We start from the raw sequence: 25236 nt of genomic DNA, 5'->3' as shown, positions 1-25236 counted from the left end.
AGTACTCAGTACTCTATTCTAAGTATTGACCTATGTTGTATTTTTAAATTTTTTCTTTTATTTTTATCCAATTTAATTATTTGCATTTTTATAAGCACAACTTCTTTTATTTTTTTTACAAGTACCATATATATTTCAAGTATGTTGGAAGGACTATAGTAAAGTACCAAACAAAAAGAGACTACTGCAGTGGGGAAAAGAAAAATATTTTGCGTGGCTAGTAGAAATAGTAACACGTCCACAAGCAAAGAAATTTTGGCTATACTCTATGGGGTGGGGGATGAAGTCATAAACTCGCATCTATCAGAATTTGCCCTCGGCTCTACGTTCCACAACCGATAACTGTTCTAAAATAAAACTAGAATCAACCATCGAATGAATATCGACTGTGAAAGGGACACTTCGAGGGCACAGTTTTAATTTTGCCATCTGCGCGTTTTGGTTTTCTAAACCTGTACAGTGTATCATTTGGCACAAGAATATTGTTCCCTTGCATCCTAACGCTAAGAGAGTTCAAATATCTAAAATAACATCAGCTAAGTTTTGAACATCAGGCTTTGTTTAATCGAAAAAGTGAACTGAAATTTCTCTTTTGCAAATATTAGCAATCATTCATGCCTGAACTCATACAATTCGGAAAGTACTGTTTGTTTTGCAAACCTAAAATATTTGTGTAGAAGATCAGAGTTTTATGTAGAAAGTTTATTTCCTGGTACATGCCTTTGAGAACGAAGTCTAAGTTTGCTGTTTTACTTGCAATGTAGTTAAATATCGTGACACTGTGTCTATTACGATTTTAGGATGGGAGAAATAGTTCCGCTTATCAAGTTTTTCGTTTTACTACAGTTCTTTTTCTTTATCCTGCTAGGGGCCTCTCTGAGAATAATATAATGTGCGCAGAAGATATCCAGATAAACGGCTTCCTTTATTTTTGCTAATACTCTGAAGCTACTAGTCATATTTGCGTTATTATTCGTTCATGCAGGTATGGGAACAGCTGAAAGAAATACAATTTACCTGATTAATATGGTGTGGTGCTACTCTTAGCCTACAGGAAAGTTCTAGTTCATCGTGGAATGGAGGAATATTAATCATGAACAGTTTCGAGAGGAGTGTTGTACCACTCTTTATGCGGTGCAATATTCTGTTCCATCAGCAAGGGTCAAAGTGGAGATCAGCTCGGAATCTGAGTTCCAGAACTAACCCTAGGTGAACCAATCAAGCTGGGTCTGGAGATTGGATGGGCCAGCGCAACTGTTGTCACGAATGTTGTTTGATTAACATTCACCCCAATCTTCATGAAACCACGCCTCAACAGCTTTAGTAGCGTGAATTGACGCATTGTCATCTTGGAAAATTGCCAGTCGAAACATTTGGACCATAGAATGTACATGGTTTTCTAAAAATGTCCACGTGATCATCAGCAGTGCTTAGCAGTGGCAGCGTGCTTATTCTAAGCATAATTGCATAACTTGCAGAACACCAAGAAATTTCGGTCCATAGCATCATAGTGTCCTAGTTAGTGCGGAGTAAAGGCATCCAAATTATAATCGTAGTTCCGTTTTGTCTGCCAGTTTAGATTTAAACTTTGTCCATTTCTGCTGTTTCACATTTCATGATGTTATATTATATTCTTCCTATTGTTATTTTTGATCATTGCTTTTTACCTATCCCCATTACCTGCAAGTTATAAGTAGTTTCCGTATTTTCTATCGTATTAAATACAAGAAACACTTTCTCTCCCTTGTTTTTGGTCTATTTTCAATTTTTTAAGTATATTATTTCTATATATAGTATATATTATAGTATAGTACATGGTGTCCGGAATGGGACTGACGATTTTTAAAAGTGTATAGTTTTAATATGGTCAGAGATACAGAAGAAAAAACATGCATTTTAAAGAAGAACGCAAAAAGTTTATTTGTCTTACTTTCAAGTCATTCTAACTCAGTGTAACTCCACGTGAAGTCCAGTTGTAACTCTTACAATATCTAGCCTGAACTCAATCTCTCTCCACGTATTCTGTAACATCTGAGGGTTACTGAAGCAATCACATTCTTAATAAGGTTCTTCAGTTCATCAAGTTTACGCACCTTTTCATCAGAATACACAATGTCTTTCACATACCCCCACAGGAAGAAGTCCAGGAGTAACATCAGGAGAGCGTAGAGGCCATCTAATTGGCCCATCACTGCTTATCCAACGGCCAGGAAATTCAGTATCAAGGTACTCCCTCACTTGTAGGCTCTAATGTGGCGGGGCACCATCCAATTGGAATATCACTTGAGGTTGCAAATGTTGTAACTGGGGAACAGCAAAGTGATGAAGTATGTCTAAGAACACATTTCCTGTTATGGTTTGCTCTATGAAAAAGAAGGGGCCTATAACTGCATTATGTGTTTAAGCACACCAAACATTCAATTTGGAACTGTCTCTAGAATGTTCTATGTACGCATGCGGATTCTCAGATCCCCATATCCTTACATTGTGTCTGTTAACACAGCCAGGCAAGTGAAAAGTTGCCTCATCAGAGAAAACAACGTTCAATAAGAAATTATAGTTATAATCATTCCTGTCCAGAATTTCAGTAGCAAATGCTGCTCTCTGTGGCTTATCGTTGGGCTTAATTTCTTGCAACAATTGCTCCTTATACGCGGGCATACGTAGTCGTTTGTGTAACACATCGTACACTGTTGATTTTGGAATTGTCAATTGCTTGCTCGCTGCGCAAATTGACTTCCTTGGGCTGCGTGAGAAACAGTGTCGTATTGCTTTCATATTTTCTTCTGACACACGCGGCTGTGTTGTTTCACTACACTCGCTGTTGATAAAAATTGATCCTTCCACGCCTGGATACTGTTGCGTGATGGAGAATCCTTCTGGTAAACACGTCGAAAGTTTCGTTGAACTTGAACAACACTTTTTTGTCTCTGCAAACTACCACACGCATTGCGCCTTTTCGTCTGCTGACGCCATTTCTGTTTATCGGCGATACTAGCACCGTCACCGATAGTTGTTCAAGTGTGAAAATTTGCTGAACAAAACTTTTTTGAGCTTTCCTTCAATATGAATGTTCATTTTTTCTGTATCTTTGACCATATTGAAACTATACACTTTTAAAAAGCGTCAGTCCCATTCCAGGAACCCTGTATTTCTACCTATAATTTTGATATCGAAAGGAAGTTTGAAAATTTCAGTAAGACATGTGCAAATATCTTAGTAAAAATTTGTACATATGCAAATATCTATAGCTCAGCCGTGCCGTGGAAAATCAGCGCCCGGGGCGATAGTATACGACAGCGCCCCCATACATATATTCCAAGCAATTTTTCCTATCTTTTTTCCTTTTTTCTCCCGAATTTTTCGCCCCCCTTACTTCGGCACGGCCCTGATTTATAGTATGTTACTTTTGTAATAATTCATTTGTTTCACAATTTCGGAAAATAAAATAGTATTTATTTACTTTCTTCTAAGGTACTTTCTAGAAATAACAGTCAAAATCCGTTTTTTTTTTTACAAGAGCACATTTTGATGTACATTATCGTAATTAAAAGTGTATTTTGTGTATAGAGTGTGGATTAAGTACGGCATCTATTCTACTATTATAACATATGTAATAATGAGTTTACGTGCTTTGTTCAAAATGAACAACTTTAAAATTCGCTGTAACACAAAGTTGTGCCTTTGTCGGTGTACTGTCATTGTAACACTAAATTTTCTTGGGTTCATTTAGTTGTAGTGCGACATCTTCAAAATTTAAGTAGAATTTTGTCCAATTTTTGTATATTTTTGTCCAACCAAGAAAGAATTTGTGCCATTCAAGTTAACAAAGAAAGGCCATTTCAAAATTTGGGCCCCTTCGATCACCTGTAGTGTGACATCTTCATATTCGAATTTTAACTAGCTCCGATCTTCGTACATATTTGTACCACCAAGAAAAAAATTTGTACCATTCAAATAAACAAGGGAGGGCCATTCAAAATTTGGTGCACTTCGATCACCTGTAGTGCTACATCTTCAAATTCGAATTTTAACTAGCTAAGAATTTTGTTCAATTTTTGTCCAACCAAGGAAAAATTTTGTACTATTCAAATAAACGAGAGAGAGACATTTCAAAATTTTGTCCACTTCGATCACGTGTAGGGCGACATATTCAAATTGGACAAAATTCTGAGCTAGTTAAAATTCGAGTTTGAAGATGTCGCACTACAGGTAATCGAAGTGGCCCAAATTTTGAAATGTCTCTCCTTTATTAATTTGAATGGTATAAAAAAAATTCTTGGTTGAATAAAAATGGACAAAAATTGGACAAAATTCTGAGCTAGTTAAAATTCAAATTTGAAGATGTAGACTACAACTAAATGGACCCAATTTTCTTATGTACATTTTGTTCACATTCATTAATCACTCTTCCTCTTAGCCTAAAGGGCGTAAATGTGAACTTATTTCTTTTTTTTTAATGTAGTATATGCATTGTTAATTTGTCAACCTATCTATTTTGAAACAGGGCCGCCAGAAATACCAGAATTACAAGTAAGCCGAAGTTACAAGCGAGGAGGCCAATTTGAAGAAGGGTCTACGTTTCACGCGACGTGTATGGTAAAAAATGGACGGCCTGTGGCAAACATTAGCTGGTTCTTAGGTACAGTATTGTAATATGTATCTAATTCATTCATTCTTTTTATACGTAATATGTAATTTAATTATAGCACTATAAATGACGTGAAGATCTTTCCTAACATTGATATTTGAAACTGTGATGTTTGTCGGACAAAATTAATTTACAGACAAAGATCTATCTACAACCAAGAAACAGACATATATTTATTTTTTTAAAAAACGCATTTGTACAACACTGAAATGTTAAGGAAATTTCTTAATATAATTATTCAGCCTATTGTAGCCTGTGTTTTCGGTGTGTGTTCCGGATTTTTCTTTTGGTCATACGTGTATATTCAAGATTTTTGTGAAGAGGGTTTGCCTGAAGCATTTTTTCAGGCATTCACCTATTTATCTGCAGACAAAAACAAGACATCAGCTCATAAAGGGAAATGTGTTTAGGTTTAAACTGTGCTATTGAATCAGCTATGAAAAGGAAATTTGAGACCTAATATGAAGTATCTCACCTTCTGAATTCTTTGTTCTGTGACAAGCATAATTGTTCTTCTTCTTCTTCAGATCTTATTATTCTCATCTTCTGATTGGACCACCGAGAAGTTCTTTCTTGAATTGGTTTCCAATCAATATCATTTTATTGTATTGAATTACCCACCAATGTAATAAATGTTTTAAGTATATACAACTTAAAGAAAACTTTGTTAGATTAGAATTAGATACCGGTAGTGAAGAAAGTAGTGCAGAGACGATACTTTCGTTGGGTTAAGTTCCCAAGTTGGGTTAAGTTAAGTTAAGAAATAGATAATTTGCTCTTTTGTGTGCTTGATATTATGTAAGGAGAGCGAAAATTATGTTTATTTCTTTTTATAAGCGGTTATAAACATGGAACTATTTGGCAAGCGAAGGGAACTACTTCGCGCAAGGGTCGGTATGGTTCGATTGTGGGAAAGTAACGAGCATCTGTATTGTGAACATGGCTGGAGGTGTACAGAGACCCTCCAGTTGCTATCCCTACACAGAGACGAGAAATTACACTCTGTTAACTTTAACAAAATTGATTCAACCTTTCCCAACCCGAAGCTAAACCTATCCTACCTTACTCTACCCTACCCTACTCTATTATACCCTTTTAAAGCGGTTCTAAAAATTGGTGATTTTAAGTTTTCGTAGCTGTTATTACGCTTTTAGTCGCAAATCAGGCAAATGGCCAACTTCGGAATTCGTTTTCACATTTCTTCTTTAATAGTCTTACTGGGAGGAAGGAATAGAGAAATGTTTTTTCGATTATATTGATGTGTCTATATTAATTAATACCTATGTTCTTTTTCCAGATGATAAACCTATCGTTGAAGGATTGTCGAGGCCTGTGATTATGGATTACGACAAACAGCAATTGTATACAATTAGCCAAAATATTTCGAGAACGCTTACATGGGAAGACCATGAAAAAAATTTGAGATGTGTAGCCAGCCATATAGCCTTAGGGGATAGGATCAACCAAACGTCATACCAGCTGAACGTAGTGTGTATGTTGAGTTTAATTTTTTTCCCCTATATTTTACGTATTTTAGCACAAAGGATCCCAGTCAGTTAAGTTAATTCGAAAGAAATTGATTGGTGCTTTTGTACACATTGATATCTGTCTGGCATCTCTTTCCACTTCCGTTGTAAGTTTCCGCTTGGGGACATTTTTAATTAAAATTTACAGGTATAATCTGTTAATTCAGAAAGGAAGAGTAATGTTTAAGGAACCTTAGGCGAAAAACGGTTTCAGTTGTAGTTTTGGCACATCACATTTTGCAAGATTTACAGGTAAAATTCAATACTTTGCATGAAAAGACATGTTTATAAGGAACAAAATTTCTGCAGGCGAAAGAATTAAATACAAAGTAATACAGCTGTATTTTAGGTTTACAAGTGTAGGGTTACTAATCTAAAATCATTACAAGTGTTTTACGACGGATAAAATAAGTGAGTGCATATGGCTCCATTAGATGCTATTTTCTACTGGTGGCATCTTTCTACACAGTGTACAGAACCTGTATTTTATGTTTACATGTTGTATGTTTATATGTATCGACAGTTGCAAAAACACAACAACCCTCTGCTCACCTGAGTGTATGAGTGCATACGCACATACCACACACAGCACAGTAATTTTAAAACATTGCAAAAGACAGAATGATTAAGAAAATAACAGCGAATGCATCTATGTAGAAAGTTTATTATACAACCAATATTTATTTACGAAAACAATAAGTTGACAACCTTTAGTCGTCCAAAAATATCGATGTTTCTCTCTTCAAGCAGCCGAAAGTTACAAGGCTGTTCCAGTGAGTATAGACAGCATGAGAATATTGTTTCCTTGTAGAAACTACCAACTACTGTAAAATGTAATCTATAGTGAACGTAGAAGGCGGAGTGATAAGATAAACTACTGGAAGGGAAAGCTCAAGAATCGAAACAAAAATGCATCTCAATAAAGTGAGCCATTTTGCAGGCGCCATTGACTGTAGCTCTGACTCAGTATACATACAACCAGATTGATATTATTTATATAGTAAACTTTTCTTTTTATCTACGTTAGTTTAAGGTGAAGTCGATAGTTAAGACAATCCTTTTTTGTTTTGTTTACTAATTAAAGGTTTCTTCTTTGCAGTTCCGCCTAAGTCTCCGTCAAATTCCATTGAACAGTTTGGTTTCATCCTTGGAACGGAAGGGTCTGTGACAGTAGAGATTCACGCAAATCCACAGCCAAGATTTACGTGGGTTGTTAGAGATAAGCAAATTGATGAAGGCAGAAGTGATGACTCTGGACAATACAGAGTCATTAAAATTAGCAAGGTATTTATCGTTTTAAATGGACATCTTAAATTAAAATATAAAATGGAAACAAATTCTAATATTTTTTTTAAAAAAAGGAATACACTCATTATCCTTCTAAGTGATTCAAACTATTGGTTCTTGATAAGTGCATGATTATCACTCTTTTAAGTGCACATTGAAAACAGTAAATTTTAGGACCGAAGGATAAACTCATTTGGAATGTATTTGGACAAACCTATTTCATAATTTGCTCAATGTACTTCAAATTAGCTTGACTGGTTCGATCAGGAAGGCATGTATTCAATCTGGTAATTTAAGTATATGGAACAGATTTTCGTGTACTAGTTGAAGGATAGGGTAGATCGTAATCACAAGAATCTCGCTTATGTCATCTGCTTTCGTGATCACTATTAAAATATTTGAAGTTTGATCATTTTACCTCAGTTTTGGAGAAATCAATGATAATGTGTTGAACAGTTTTTTCGATCACTATTCCTCAAAGACATGATGGATCAAAACTATTTTGCTTTAAAACGATTTACATTATGACCATCGTCAACGTGCAATATTCGAATATGTCTCAAATTATCTTGGACATGTATGGGATAGATTTCTGACTAGACACGGAGCTCTCAATATAAATTCGGCCAGATAGAGGTTTGCTATACCTTCGGATATCCTTCGGAGATATAATTGGCTAGTGGTGGTTCGTGAGAGAACTCACATAGGTAAAAATTACAATTTTATCGCTACATGCTAGAGGAAGTAAACTTACCTAATGTCCTAACTCTTGTCAGGAAAACCAAATCGCTAAAAAATTAAAATTTTATCGCTACAAAAATAAGGGAGAAAACTTATCTAATGTCCTAATTCTTGTGAGGAAAGCCAAATCGCTAAAAAGTTAAAATTTTATCGCTACAAAAATAAGGGAGAAAACTTATCTAATGTCCTAATCTTGTGAGGAAAGCCAAATCGCTAAAAAGTTAAAATTTTATCGCTACAAAAATAAGGGAGAAAACTTATCTAATGTCCTAATTCTTGTGAGGATAGCCAAATCGCTAAAAAGTTAAAATTTTATCGCTACAAAAATAAGGGAGAAAACTTATCTAATGTCCTAGTTAAAATTTTATCGCAACAAAAATAAGGGAGAAAACTTATTTAATGTCCTAATTCTTGTGAGGAAAGCCAAATCGCTAAAAAGTTAAAATTTTATCGCTACAAAAATAAGGGAGAAAACTTATCTAATGTCCTAATTCTTGTGAAGAAAGCCAGATCACTGAAAAATTATACGTAATGTTATTGCTACAAGTTAAGAGAAGAAAACTTACCTAATAGCCAAATTGTTGTACACAAAAATTAGGACATAGGTAAGTTGTTCTCTTTGGTTTGGAAGTTTGTAGCGATAATATAGTAATTTACCGGATGTGACTTCCCTCACGAATGTATTGAGGATGGAAAGTCAGTAAAATGATTATTAATGCATCTCTGCGATGCAACCGGAGGCAAGCTAGAGACTCACAGTTCAGTAGTGGCCGATTGCTGATGTAACATAATGTGTGTGTGTGTGTGGACGATCGCACAATTTCTCGTCTTCAAATACAGCATCAATTCGGCAGATTTCCTCCTTTGATCGCGGAAGAATTTCGCTACATTTAGAATATTATCCTTTTGCGACATTGATGTCCGTGTTGGACATAATGCAACCATTCGATACGATGACTTCACCACGAAGGTAACACAAAACAAGGTCCGATTCGAAACTACCGCGTTAGACCACAAACGGTGGGAACAGGCTTCTTGTGTGTATGGCTATTGTGGATTGGAGACTAGCACACGAAGTTGACGTACAACAACCAGTGCTCCCATAAACAGTGACATCATCTGACCTGGTGGGATACATTTGCACGTCACACGGTGCTGCGACTTCCTTAGACCACACGGCATAGATGTATCCAGCTCTAATAGTGCTATAAAGTTCGCGCTTGGAAATTTGAATGCAACGACATCCTCTTTTCAGGTGAACCCACTTCTGTCTGCAACATCATGATGGGACGCGTCCGTATCTGGTGGGATGGGCTGGGAAACTCTGCATTCTGTATCTCAACAACGGTGCTAGCACTTATTGCGTATGCATTTTATACCGGGGGTACTTTTTGCTGGTTAAACCGATACTAGCCATTATAGTGTGGTCTACTTTCCCGCGTCTAATACGCATCGTCAGTGCGTATTAGACGATTCTTTGACAAGACAACGGTCATCAATGACCATGATTTTGTTTTATTTGAGTTCGTGGTACTTTGCCTGTAATTTACTTCCTTTGTTTTTAGAATGTTGAAACATGCTAGAAAAATTGTGTCATACTTCATTTGAGACGATTTTCGTACGCACATGTCTGTGATATTAGCACAAAAGCTAAAGTTACATGTAAGTGAAAAACAAAAAAAGTCACAGTAAGACTTGAAAAAAATTAACGTGTTTGATGAAACTGTCTAGAACGTCACAACTTTATATATACATAGTGTATATTCTAAAAGTTCTCCCCCGTGAAGGGGTAAGTAGAGCTAGAGTTAGGTTGAGTAAATCAGAGTCCAGAATCAACTCCTACTATCTGTTTGTTATTTTAAAAAATCCTCTAATATAACAACAGTATTTACAGAAATACTACAATATAGCTCTCCCTCTAATGTAAGGTAGAAAAAAGTAGCCCAAGACCTTGCAGACTTAGGACAGGATCTCTACAGAGCTTCGGGCAAGCTAAGTAGATCGATGTAGGAAACCCCAATGCTCCGAAGCAAGCAGTGAGGGGCGTTAAGAGTCACAGAGCTCCGAAGCAAGCTAAGCAACTGATGTTAGGATCCCGACAGAGCTCTGATCAATCTAAGGCAGGTGGAAGGGAAGCCTAGAGTCCCGCAGCAGATTAGAGACTTTGAGGTTGGATTTCTTCTAGAGCTCCAGGCAAGCTAGAGGTATCTGGTGCCTGTCCGTAGAATCTTTTTACTTATATAGGCGCTCCCAGCGGCTGTGGCGCTGCTGTTTCCATGTTTTAATGTGACTTGTAGGTGGTGCTGGTGGTTCACCGTATGCTTCTTGTAGTAATCCAACGTGAGATGTAATACTCCATCATAAATACATGTGATTGTTCTTTACAAACAGGAGCACGTGTGGTTGTTTCTAAACACAAGCACATGGTACGTTACAATATTTACTTATCGTTTTCTTCAGAAAATTCAGTCACTAACGAAAGTGATCAACATTAATAAATTTTCAGTAAATTACAAATAGTATATGTATCAATGTTAGTGTTGTATAGCACTGTTAAAAGACGACAGAACATAATAGATATAATCTCTTACTTAGAGAGTGCATTACTTTTACATGTACAGTGCAGAAACAATCAGTTTCAACAGAATAAAAGCTGTCATTTATTGTCGGCAATGAATGACATAAAATTTTAACTTCCTAATTTATTTACTCAATTTTCTTGAAAAGTATGAATTCGAATTAAATCTCAAACACGTTATCTTGTGCCGCTCAGTGCGATATTTCGATTGTGATATGTCTCTTTGGACATTCTTCCTCTTTAGACGATGGAAAGTTGTAGGATTATGTGCATTAACTAACGTGTATATATACAGGGTGTTTCAAAACAACATCGACAACATTTGGGAGGCGATTCCTGATGCCGAGATAAGACGAAAAGTATAGATCAACCTGGGTGAAGAAATCCGTCATTTCGGAGTTATAGGCTGCCGAAAACATGAAAAAATGAACTTTAAAGGTCCATAGCTCCAATACTATGGGACCTACCGTAGTCGGGTCAACACTTCACTTAGGAACTAATATGTGCGCTATCAAAAAAAAAAATACATATTTCAGAATCCTGCGGTACTCACGCAACAATATTTATAGAGGTAGTTTGGCTACGAGCATATAATTTGAAGTACTCACCAACTACCTCTATAAAAAATGTTCTGGAAGTACCGCAGGAATCTGAAACACGGATATTTCGATAGAACACATACTAATTCTTAAGTGAAGTCTTGACTCGACTACGGTAGGTTCCATAGTATTGGAACTATGGTTCTTAAAAGTTAATTTATTTCATGTTTTTGGCAGCCCATAACTCCGAAATGACGGATTCCTGCACCCAGGTTGGTCTATACTTTTTTGTTTTATCTTGGTGTCAGGAATCACTTCGTAAATGTTGTCGGTGTTGTTTTGAAACACCCTGTATTTAAAAACTCACATCTTAATTTATTGTCATCTGATACTTTCTTTTAGGGTAAAGGTGTGTATGAAACAACTTTGACGATACAAACTATTTCGCAAGCAGATATCGATGAAGGATTCAGACTTATTGCACGAAATGAAATTGGACAGGAAGAATATCCGGTTAAAATTTCAACAGCAGCAGAACCAAGAGGTATGTGTAGATATACAATTTATACGTAATCCGGCTCTTAATTTTGTATTTTTGTTTTCATTGATTCATTTCTACATTTTGTAATGACTTGAATTCTTATGACAGTCGAAAGCATCTTTTCTCATTAAACAAAAGTCCACTAGAAGATAGTATTGCTGTATCTCAGGACAAAATATCTTAAAATTAAGACGTTTATAAATGTTTCTCTTTGAAATACTTAAATTAAATTGCTTCAGCTAGCATCAGGAGGCAGAGCGCTCATTTTTCATGTGAAGAGTACCCTAGTTCAACCCCAGGCCATGTAAAAATTTTTAGAGGATTATATCGTATACGTGTTCTTTTCGAAGGTTTTCATCTTCCTTCCCGCCGGACCCGGGTACCACAGTCTAATAGTTAGAGCGTTAGGCTCATGTCCTCGTGGTTCCCTTTTCGATTCCCGGCCGGTACTTCTCAATTTTCGGCGTCCACCCAGCGTTGTGAGGCAAACTGGGGAGTCACGTGAAGACAAGATGTGACGGCCACTGGCAAGGGCGCCCATGTTGTGGTTTCCACGGGGGGGGGGCAAGTATAAGCGACGTTTCAAAAATAGTTTCAAATTTTTGCTGTAACTAATGTAAAAATTCTATTGGATTTTCGATATTCTAAAGTATAATTTCCTCTAGGGGAATGCGAGCGCCCCACCTTGCCCCCCCTGATGGGCGTCCTTGGCCACTGGGTCGAGAAAGCTCCTAATGCGCTGACCATGTGTTCGCTGCTAGGTTGGACGTGGTTCAGCCGGTCGCTATTAGATGGCGCTGGAGCACACAAAATGGGCTGTTACCCCAAGTGTATATTCTCATTCCATTAATATTTTCATATAAATTTACTTTCGATTCTCTTTTAGTCCATAGGGCATAACTGTGAGACGTAAAACTAATTTAATTTCAGTTATTTTTTTTAAAATAATGTCTATAGTCATTCAATTTCTTATGATAAATGTGCAAAAACCAACTAAAATTATTCATAGAATTCACAAATTAAATACTGAATTCCAGTTGAAGATAAGCAGTTAAAGGGAAGCAAAATTTCTCACAACGGCGAAACTGATTTGAAGGGTGGTATACGAATCATTTTCTAGCTCAAGTACAAAATCTTGCAGTGCGCTTCAGAAATTAAAAATTAAAATAAATGTTAAATCGAAATACGATATAGAAGGAATATGGTTAGTTGCACGTATTGTTAAACTTTGCCAGCTGATGGCAGCACCAGTTAGTCAAACGCCACTGACATCTAGCGTCGAATTATGGAATTATATCTTTCTCTCTGCCAACCAAAATTACTGTATATCCAGCAAAATGTTTAAATTGAGTATATTTTATGTAAAATTGTACATCAACACACGCTTTAACTTTTCTGTGATTTCTCTTTGCAGTATTAGAATTGGAAACCGGAGCCATTATAGGAATCGTATTAGCCATTCTTGTTGTGTTCCTTCTAATCTTCTTACTAATATTTGCGAGAGCGACAGGAAGATGGTGTTTTGCTGGTAAGTTTCTTTAACATTTTCCTTTTATTCTTATATCTAACATATAATTTACTTCACTGCAAATTAACTTTTACTCGAAAATTAACGTAGAGTTGTACCGAATGCTTTGGTTATCTTAAATTTATATAATAATTTATAGCAGCCAAGATTACTACTGTTCTTTTTTAGTTTCTTATTTCATGGATTCTCCATGAATATACGCATAATTTTAGTACCATTCCAAATAAATTTCATTTACTATTTAATTTAATAAAAGTTAAACTGGAATACACAGCGTCCTGAACTTAGAAGATGCTACGAAATCAGTTGTAACATTTTACTAGAACATCAAACCTTAAAGAAATCATGACACTTTTGAATTGTAAGTAACATACCCAAAACCTTTCTAATTTCACTTCGTGGTGTTCTTTTCAAGTTCTAGGACGATATATTCTTCAAGTTTAAATTTATACTGCTTGTGAAAGTTTAATAAATAAATAAAAATTTAATTGTAATGACTCATAACATATAATATTGTGCTGTAATTACAACTGTAGCAGGTAAAATCTAGTCATATTTAAAATATTTTAGCACTTTTACTCTTGTAATTTAAATCTGTACTGGTTAACTAGATAAATGTTTCTAACCCATCGTAAACAAATGAGTTTCATTTCACAATGTGAAACTACAGTAGACATACAAACTATGGGAATTCAACACTCAAACTTGAAGTAGTGCACACATATAACTACTGGTTGCAATAGATTAATAAGATCAAAGATAGAATCTGCTGCTCGGACGCTGAATTCATACGAAGCAGCGATTACTCGCTATACCTTACAGTTTTTGTTTTATGGCGATAAAGGTTGAAATCGGAAATTGATAGTTTGAACCAATCCCGGATTGAATAGATGTTAAGGGAGAAGATAGGACCGACGCTTGGGAAGCAAAATCAATTGCAAAAAACTGCATCTCGTGATCTGTCACCGATTTTGCTCAACGGAAATCAGTATTGAAACCGGAAGTAGCGGTAAATAAAACCATTTCCAGTTTTGATAGAATGTTGTGGGTTGTGATAGTATGTTCTCTTGAGACCTTGAATCATTTGCAGAAAACCGCTTCTCGCTATCCATTTGCTCTATGAACGTAAACGTTGAAACTGGAAATGGATAATTTGAACCACGTCTAATTTGATTAGAGAGTTAATGAAGGAGATGGAACCTTTTCTTGGAACAATGAATCGATTGCAGAAACCCACATCTCGATCTCTTACTGTTTTTGCTTTGTGTTAATCACTATTGAAACTGGAAATAATAAATTCGAATCATTTCTGATTTTGGTAGAGTGTTCGGGATAATCATAATACGTTGCTTTGAGACGCTGAATCATTTAAAAAAAAAAAAAATTCAATATCTGTTACCATTTTCTTTCTATGATGATAAACATTGAAACCGGAAATGACTAATTTGAACCACTTCTGGTTTGAATAGTAAGTTAACGGACAAGATGGAACCTATTCTTGGGACGATTTCGAAAACTCCATCTCAATATATTTAACCTTTTTGCTCTGATACCTGTCGACAAACGGACGGACAGAGCCGTTCTATAAGACTTCCGACACTTATGCATAGCATAGTTTGGAAGTCTTAAAATTCGTAAGATAGAACTACCTTCTTTAAATAGTTACACTTGACTCCTTCCACCTTCAAAAATATGTAGACAAATTTTGTACAAGTTCTTTTATTTACACAGTGGGAGTCCGTATTATGATTGCAAGTTTGAACGCATTGTCCTCAAACTATTTGATTAGGTGTTTATATTTTAACGTAGCAGTCTTTTTATTGATTATTCTGGCCATTGATCTCTAACATCAGAGGACAAATTGCCTAGTTGGTAACACTTCCGATTAAATATTCAATCAATTAATATGATTTTTCTGGAACGAAGTTTAGAAATAAACTTTGATGTTTACTTAATTTTTCATTGTTCAAACAGCTTTATATTTATGTACTGTTACATAAATCAGTGTAGAAATTCAGTAATCGCATATGAAATCTGGACATGAGAATAGCATTAATTTCCGTCTGTAGTGTTTATGTGTGTGTGCTATCGTCGTTTTATCTTCAAGCGTAAATCTGTACTCTTTAGATATCACAAGAGACGGTATACATAGGCTGTAAGATATTTAAGAATTTTTCTTTTGTGCAATGACAAATTGGGTAGATACTGTCTTCAAAGGTACTGTCATTTCCAGTCAACATGTCTCACCATGCCTGCACACCAGGTTGATACTAGTATTTCTAATTCGCCTTGCATTTCTAATTTAAAACAAATTTACTCTTTCAGATATATACTTTCATGTACAGCTTATAACAAAAATATGTCACAATAGTTTGGAAACAGATTCCTTACACCAAAATAAGAAGAAAAAAAAAAAAAAGTCCGTATAGACCTATGCTCAAAAGTGGATAGTTTCGGAGTTATATGGTGCCAAAAACGTGAAACAAGTTCATAGCTCCACTACTATGAGACCTATCGTAGTCGGATCAAGACACCACTGATGAACTCGTATGTGAACTATCCAAATATCCATGTTCCACTACTTGCACAGAGATAAGTGGAGAGTGATCAAGTACTCCCAAATAGCCTCTCTAAAAATGATTTAGGTTCTGAAAGATGGATATTTGGATAGTTCATATACTAGCTCCTCAGTGATGTCTTGACCCGACTGTGATCAGTCATATAGTAGTGAATCTATGGATCTTTAAAGTTCATTTTTTCACGTTTTCGGCATTCCATAACTACGAAACTATGCACTTCCGACCACAGGTCAATATGAACTTTCTTTTTCTTATTTTGATGAGAGAAATCTATCCCCAAAATTTGTGACAATTCTTTTGTAACATCCTGTATATAACATATAATGCGTGAAAAAAGTACTGAGCAAAAAAAAAAAAAAAAAGTTTAGTACACTAGTAAGTCATCTTCGCGGGTTCTTCACTTGTGAAACTTTTGGTTCTAATCTAATATGATAAAGATAATTTTCCTTTAGATAGATCAGCTCTTTGAACTGATTAGTCATTTCAGTTAAAGATACCTTTGTTACACTTATAATAAAAGCAATGTATTTCACTATTTTCAGCTGAAAAATCATTTGTATAAAAAATACTTTCGTTAAGTTTATAGTAAAAGTAAATACTTTTCTTCTTTCTTTTAGTTGGAAGGGAAGAACTATTTCAATTAATCGTTAAATTCATAAGAAAAATGAACATTTCCCACTCCTTTCAACCGGGAAAATTTCAATAAGGATGCTTTCGTTTGCCCAATTTTCAACTCCAGAATCTTTCCAACTAAAGACACTTTCTGTTGCATATTATGTACTACAAGAAAGTATTCTATTTTAAAAATTACAACCATTAAAACATTTCACTATTATTATAGCAGAATGTCCACATTCATTTATAAAAATAAGTTTGGCTAATCTTATGTACCGAGATTTTTTTTGTAACTGTTTACAAGCCGTCCATAGAAGTAACACATAATATACAATGATTCTTTATATTATATGATCCATTTATGTATACGCTAGCGTAAGCGCATTTAGTAAGTGTTCACGGATGTAGTCCAATTTTTGTACGAAAGAAGGTAACAGTATGTAGTTCTGATTCCATTCCAACATGGCGCCTGTGCGACATACTGAACATGTTGTACAGGATGTTCGAAAAAATACGTATTCACCATAATAACACAGGTGTCCACGCTGAGAGCCACACAGCCGGATAACCGATCGTGCAGATACTGAATATCTATTTGGTATGATCTTTAGACCTTGTTTTATGTATCATTTTTTGTTTATTTAACTATAATATAATACTTAAAATTATCGGCTGGTAGTTAACTATAATTTGTATTTTAATGTTAACTGATCATTGCCAGAGCCCATCTAATTGATCAGGTGTTATCTAACTATGTTCCACTCGTGTTCGGTCAGATATAGATTCAGAGACCTAGTAGGCCAGGGCAAAAGGCGTATACCGAGTAGAGTGGACTGTGTTTCCTTGGTGGTATAACTCGCATTATTCTGCGAGCAGATGGTATTTCCACAAAGTCTCTAGATAAGGTCATAGGACAATATTTTTGAACGTCTCGAATGTTCGAAGAACTAGTCATGTTCTAACTAGCGGAATTTGTAGCTTATTCTGCCTATATAAGATTGTTAGGTGTGGATACTATATAGTGAGTGAAAACATACACTGGGATTTCTCGCTCGTCTGTATGTCTACAGAGACACACAAGACCGTGACTGTATATAAAAAAAAAAAAAAAAAAACGGTGCGTCGCAGCCACGTCTGCTGTGGGAATACTGTCATTCCTATCATGTCGTCATCCTCAGTACGAAAAATGTAAGAATTTTTTACATTGCTTTGTTGGCTTACATTAGCGGTAATATTCCTGCACTGTAGAAAGATTATTATATGTAAGCTTTTAGATTTATGGGCAGAGATTCCTAAAAAGCTGGCTCATCTCCGAGTTTGAATCAAAGGCAAAAAAGGATGCAACACACTGTGAAGATAGTGAAGCACATTAACTCTTTAAGTGAGTTCTTTTAAAGTAAATTCAGAGTTGTGTTTGAAGTCAACGAAGTATAATAAATTTTCTACAGTGTATGAATGTTGCCAGTAATGTGAGTCCAGAAAAAATGAAAAATCCTTAAAAGTTTCTGCTGAGGATGACAACAACCCATCGTTGAAACGAATACGGGCTCGAGAAATGAATGTTTAGGTAAATTCAATCTTTTTACTGTAGCTAATATATTGTTCCTTTCCTTCCTACTATTCTAAACACTTCATTGACTTTCCGTTCGGTACAATTAGTATTTTCTGATTTTTCTCATATTCACATTTGGAAAGTATCTAGTTCTTCTCCGTAGATTTTTCGTATTGTCCAGTTTTTTTCATCGTAGATACAAATACTTCACATAAAATATTTGTCGAATTTTTTTCTCGACTCATTATTTCAAAGATCTACAAAAATCCTTTTCTCCTTTTTAAACGTATTTCTATTGCTTTTAGTTTCCCGTTTATATTTTAAATCTTCAGCTAAACTAAAGTTTAAATTAAACTTGCTAAGGCTATGGACCGTGAGGGGTTATTGGTATCCAGATCGCTTTCAGTTAAGTGATGTGGGTTAGAACATGACTTCGATCGTTGCTAGTTCTGATTTTTGGACTGGATTTCGCTACCTCTTGTTTGAAGTATTTCCTCATATTTCCTCAAGAACTGATTCAACACCGAAAACTTTATATATCCTTGAACAACAAACCCATGATCACACTCACTAAATATTCGGGTAGATGGGAACGCTTAATAATATAAGGTACCGAAAATAGTTATCTTTCTACTTTCTCATCCCCAATTTCTATAGTTGAAAGAACTTTTGTTTTCGATACTTTATTGGTTTAATTTTTTTCAATTTTTTATCTGTATTTACCACTGATTTTACTCATGTTTTATTTTTACATCATGTGAATGTTCGAATGAAATAAAATACTGCGCGTTATTGCCGTATCACCACTATATTATTATTACTATCGTTATGATAAATTGTGTTACAGTACCCTATAACTCTTCAAAAATATTCGTTTCTTTTCTAGAGATGAGAAATCTGTGCCATTTATATATTTAATTAGTTTATAACACAGTATTTTCAACTAAAACTTCCTTTTTTTTTTTTTAACAAAATATTGCACGTTATTGTGCCATTAAAAGAATACCTTGTCCAACATCAATATCTCAAGATTTTTTTTAAGATACGCGTATTATAGTCAATTTCTGTGTTCGTTTCCTATTTGTCATTACGCTTGTGATTCTGTAGATGATAATATTGATAATTTTCTCACGTTTCGAGAAAAAGTATCTAACTGTCACCGAAAAGAGTGCATTTTATTTTTTTATTATTTATTTAAAAAAAAAAAAAAAAAAAAAACATTTTATTCCTGTAGATGATAATATTGATATATTTTCTCACGTTTCGAGAAAAAGTATCTACCTGATCACCGAAAAAGAGTGCATTTTATTTTTTAATATTTATTTAAAAAAAAAAAAAAAAAAAAAACATTTTTACCTCCATTTCATCTTAAGTAAATATGTTACAAAATAAAAACGAGAAAATAGAATTTCAGAAAAGGAATACGTGTTTTGTCTGGACTGAGACACTTACTACATATTTAAATTTGTAAAATAACAATTAATATATTTTATCACTAATTGTTAATGGAACAGAGGGAGACAATGTATTTTAAATACAAAAGCAAGAGAATAAGAATTCATCGCGATGCATAATTCTGTTCCATAATCATATTTTATTTTTCTTTCTTATATAATCTGATAAAACTAAATTTCGTAGTATATATATGCCATTAAATCTTATCTGTAGTAATAGATATTGTATTTTACATATAGTTATTGATATTAAGTTTAAATGGAATATATATAACGGAAAATATTGTATCACACCTTGAAGCAAAGTCTTAATGTACGATTCCAAGACTGTCCAGAAATCAATGACCATAATCATTTTACACATTTGATAGTCATTAGATTAATAGTAAATCGTATTAGCATCTACGCGTAGAATTAGATGAAATTCATAAAACAGAATTTTGTAGTAGACATACGACTCACGTCAGAATGGTTTCTCTATAATAATATGGATTTTTTTTCCCGAATACTGATATTTGTTCTTCATAAATTTATCACAATCTCAAAAATTACATATAAGATAACCATTTTGTTCAAATATCAGTTAATTATTTAAGACTAGTATGATTTAAAAAAAAAAAAAGTTAATGAACCTCATGATTCAGCTTTGGTTAAATGTAAACTTTATTTACCAACATATATGTAGTACAGTATTTGTTGTATTGGTTGCAAAACACTAGTAATTGAAAGTTTATTTCGTTTACTTATTTACTTTTTCGGAGCTGTAATGGATCATGTTTTTCAGTAATAAGTTATGTTTTTACTTAATGATTAGCCATGATTTCAAACCAGGAATTATTTATGTTTAATTTAGATAAATTTAATGAATATGTTTGTGTCTTGTATTTAACTATAAAATTTAAGCTAAATAGCAATGGTAGCATGTTTTCATGTTGAAATAACAACAAAAATATATTGTGCATGTAGAAAGTAATTTCATTAGTATTAATTTGTAGTGAAATTTTTATATGATCAATCGATAAATTGATTCTTTATATGTTCATGTAGATTTTTTTCTCTTTAAATTTTATTGCGTAGAATTTGTGTACAAATAATATATAGAAACCAAGAAATTGTGCTTCTTTTTTTTTACATATGTTAAATACCTTATTTATTGGTTGTGTATATTTACATGTATAAAAAAATTAACAGCATGTATTATTTATTATATGTGCGGAGTATTTCTTCTGAATTCAAGCTTACATTCGTTGCAGCGAAATCTATAAATAGTCCGAGAATAGTATAGAAGTGACCTCTACCCTCAGTTATTAGAATAAGCAAAAGAAAACGAATTCAATGCCTTCATTCCCAATGGATAAATTGAGAGGAAAGGCTGAGATTTGTTTCACCAATCTGCCTTAATAGTAGGTTTGGTGAAAAATGTTTGTCTTTGGTGTTTCGTGTGGTGTTTGTCAAAAAAAACAGACGTCACTTTTTTTAATTTTTAATATTTTTTCTTGTGAAGAGACAAAAAATAGAACACAGAATTCAACATACATCTCTGCATTCTTCACAGAAAAGGAACACTTACACGGTTGTCACAATTTGAAAATGATAAATTCCCGGACCAAGTCTAGAAAATCATTCATTTTTTATTTTATTTATTTATTTATTTATTTATTTATTATTTATTTACGTATTTAACACGAAAGAATTCAAGCAATTTTTCCCCCGTAATTAGATAAAAGGGTGTCTGGGAGGTATCTTATTCATTGGGCCCATTAAGACTGTAGAAATATTGTCTTAAAGAAGAAATATATACAACTATTACTTTATTCTTCTATTAACCTTTATCTTAATCTGTCTTTTTTGCACACAATTCTCTATATCAATCGTTATCCACAATTACACTAATCTTGTTTTAACAAATCAATCTGTATCTTCATAATCTATATCCAAGTGTAGGATATGAACAGAGCACGAAGTGCTTACAAATAAGACACAGACGTTACGGTTGTTAAGAGACATAGCATGTGCAAACAAAGTAGATTACAATGGTAGAGATTATTAGGAAAGAAAGATACTTTAGAAGAAATAATTGAGAGACGTTGAAAGGAGTTCCGCGGTGCATGTGGACAGTGTTAACATCTCTTAAAGTGAGGTGCAGAAGAGGACATGGATAAAGTGAACATTTCTCATCGTACACTTTTTATATACGTTACAAATACTGATGAAAACCTTGACATTCATCCACAACTACTTTAACGTCCTTCATTTCACCTATTTTTCACTTTTAACTTTTTGCACCCTGTCTATTGGGTAACTGGCCCACTTCTTCCCGTTGGAACTCTTTCACGATTTTGACTAATATTACACTCTATTGGTGACTATACATTTCTGTAACTGACTTTGTCAACTGTTCTTTCCTAATCTTGATTTGCACAATTACAATTTTCACAATACTACATTTTTCATTTACTAAATATGACAGGTAATTCGACTTGAAAGTCGCCAACACGAACTCGAAAGTCGTGTCATACGCAATTTGTAACTTCTGTACAATTTGTATTCCAAGTAATTCAATTTTAGAAATAAGTAATTCAAGTTACACACATTTATAGCATACTTGGCTAATATAACTGATGCACTTATTAAAACACCGTTAATGGTGAAGAAGACAAGACAAGAATATTAAGATATAGATTACGGAGATATAGTTGATTTGCTAAAACAAGATTAGTGGTAATTGTGGATTACGATTGATATAGAACTGTGTTTCAGAAAGCACAGATTAAGAATAAAGGTTAATAAAAAATTAAGTAGACAATATTTCTACTTGTGAAGTCGTGCTGGAGCAATCTACGCTTTTAGTATGGCAACGTTACCAATTATACAAAAACATATCATTTCGCTTTGCTTATAAGAAAACAAAATATTATCTCAGTCAGATGGCATACAAAACATTTCGTTGCAGTGTTTCATCTGTTTTGTCACTTTGAAATCTTAGACCCGAATAGATGTAGGCTAGTGTTTTAGCATTCTGTTACAAAATTGGGAAGTCCCAGGTTCAAATACAGTGACTGCCCATCCTGATTGAAGTTTTTAAGAATTTTTTCCCTAGGACTTTTTTTTTTAATTTGCAAAGTGATACCTCAGAAAACAAGTGGCAACCCTGTATAGTCTATTTTTCTATTGTCATTATGTCGTAAATTTTTGAAACGATGTTTGTGCAACACTGTCATGTAACACTACAAGGATAAACAGAGAAAATTCTCCCTAATTTATGACTTAGGGCATGTCTTACTTCTTCTTGATAGTTGTACTCGCTTATTATTTATGTTTTAATAGTATTCATAATAATACTACCTCTGTATTGCTTTAAATGTCTTGTATATACGTAAACCAACTTGCATGTAAATTATTTAGCACGTACTGTTTGTTTTTCATTGTAATTATATGTTTGTCTCCTTTATTTTGTGTTTATTGTGTTTCTCAGTCGAAAGTTTGGAGTCATTAACGATATTAAAACTTCTTTCTATTTGTGAAGTTTAGAAGCAGTTTTCTTATTTTATGATTATTGATTATATTTCACTGCTAAACTTTTCAGAATATTTGATTGAATATGTTTATTTCTAACACAAATATATACTGTAGTAATATTCTCTAAGTAACGTGATCATATTTATGAGCTTGATAATTCAGCTTCAGAAGAATTTGACGTTTCAAATCTTAGTTATCTATTGTAATTACTAATAAAGAGAATACTACTTTCAAATAATAATATAAATACAAGTAACAAAAATATAAATAATTCTTGTGTGCACCTTTAATGTGCTTATACGACATGAAAGATATATGAACAAAATTGTTATCCAATAAATTATTATTATTACGTACGTACAATATTAGTAAACAAGAACAAGAACAAGAAAATTAGTAAACAAGTAGTTTACATCAGTAGTTCTGACGTAAGTTTTCCACAGAGTTTTTTTTCTCATCACCAGATGAGTACCAAAATTATACCATGAACATAAGGTCTGATCAATTCTTTCTTTTTTTTCCCCCTCTATATCTAAGAACAGGCGGCTCTCCAAAATCAAAAATTGGATTGAGCTTAGTCGTAATCCTGTAAGACGTGAATAATTAAGAGTATAGGAAAAAATTGAACAGTCCCTACTTTGCGTCCACTTTCTAACCAAATCTACTTATATATATATATATATATATATATATATATATATATATATATATATATATATATATCGGGTGTTCTAAAAATAGCGCTCACAGACCAAAGAGTGCTATTTTACAAGTCAAAATAAAGCGAAAATGTCATATGATGGAACAACCTCCAAGCCCTCCTTCAGCCGCTATGGGAAATCAAAATTTCACTATATGGCAACGTCAAAGATTAACTTGGAACCATTAGCATTGCTCTCAAATCCTCAAACAGTCACATCAATTGCTCCACTAAACAAGTGATGCTAGTATCGACGTCTTTTGACTTTAACTGTCATCTGGAAAGAATCGATGCAACTTCTTGGTGGATTGGTAGATCTTCTCTATGGTTCTTTATCTGCAACGTTGCCACATAGTGAAATTCGGGTCTCCAGGCGAGGACCCGAAAGGTATACAAATGTATATATTTTTTGCTTTATATTGACTTGTTGAATCGTATCCTGTGGTTCGTGGGCGCCATTTTTAGAACACCTGTAAGTATAAAGTTTAATCTTGAATAGTGGAATATGTAGTGAATTACATACTAATCGCCTTTTTTTATGTTGAATGAATAATGCTCTGAAACAAAACAATATAAGATACAATATGGTAGTGAATAGTTCAATGAATATGAAAAGCAAACAAAAAAAAAAAAAAAAAACTAATTGACATTGACTGCTGTAAAATAGATGAAAGGTTCGAAAGTGCTGATCTGAATTTTTAAGTAAACAATTTAGTTCACAGATATAGTATTATTCTTATAAGTGGAGCATAGCTAAATTAAGCCTTCTAGCAGCTACGAGCTTCAAAGAACGAATATTTGAATAAATCTCAAGAATTGATCGTAGAAAAATGTTCTTTATGTTATAGCAGTTACTGTTTTGTATTAGTAACGTCATGCAGTATATTGAACTTAAAAGCGATAGTTAAATTTTTCGCAATCGTATACATATCAAACCTCTTCAAAGTGATGTAATTAGTGAAAGAACTATGACTTTAAAATGTGTAATAATTGACAAGGCTGTGGTTAGGCTATTGCCCTGTTCTAAGGACAGAAAGGACTATAATCTTTCTGTTTAATATACTCTTAAATACTAAATAATTAGACACATGCATCTTTCCAGTTCTAAGATATAAAGAGATAAGTTATTGTTATTATTTTTTTTTTAAAGTCTAAATGAATGGGGGAGAAAAATAAGCAGTGATATATTTGAGACTATATGTATTGATATCACGTACAGGCTTTGATTTGAAAATACACTGTTACACATACGGGCATCTGAGAGCACGGTATGTATAATAATGATTGACATATCAAGAAACATACCAGCTCTGTATTTATCTGTTCTCTTGACATTTGATCAAGAATGCTAATGGAAAATCGTAAGGAGGATAATATTAGCTTTTTCTCACTTCAGTTATTTAAAATAAGTAGATAGGAAGAAGAT

General features: G+C 33.8%; 1 protein-coding gene across 1 annotated transcript in view; it reads left to right on the top strand.

Annotated features, from left to right (window-relative positions):
- LOC145661504 (fasciclin-3-like) overlaps nucleotides 1–25236 on the top strand; it is a gene marked incomplete at its 5' end in the record, with an annotated part of 129602 nt that overhangs the window by 6531 nt on the left and 97835 nt on the right. Inside the window, 5 exons of the mRNA XM_081726822.1 lie at nucleotides 4508–4642; nucleotides 5949–6143; nucleotides 7277–7461; nucleotides 11725–11866; nucleotides 13278–13391. Of these exons, the coding sequence (XP_081582948.1) occupies nucleotides 4508–4642; nucleotides 5949–6143; nucleotides 7277–7461; nucleotides 11725–11866; nucleotides 13278–13391 (771 nt within the window). The remainder of the gene's footprint in view (nucleotides 1–4507; nucleotides 4643–5948; nucleotides 6144–7276; nucleotides 7462–11724; nucleotides 11867–13277; nucleotides 13392–25236) is intronic.

This window comes from Thermobia domestica, chromosome 10, assembly GCF_964235325.1.
Source record: "Thermobia domestica chromosome 10, izTheDome1.hap1.1, whole genome shotgun sequence".
NCBI classification, from domain to species: domain Eukaryota; kingdom Metazoa; phylum Arthropoda; class Insecta; order Zygentoma; family Lepismatidae; genus Thermobia; species Thermobia domestica.
The sequence above is the reverse complement of the archived record's forward strand: the minus strand, read 5'-3'. Positions and strand labels throughout refer to the sequence as shown.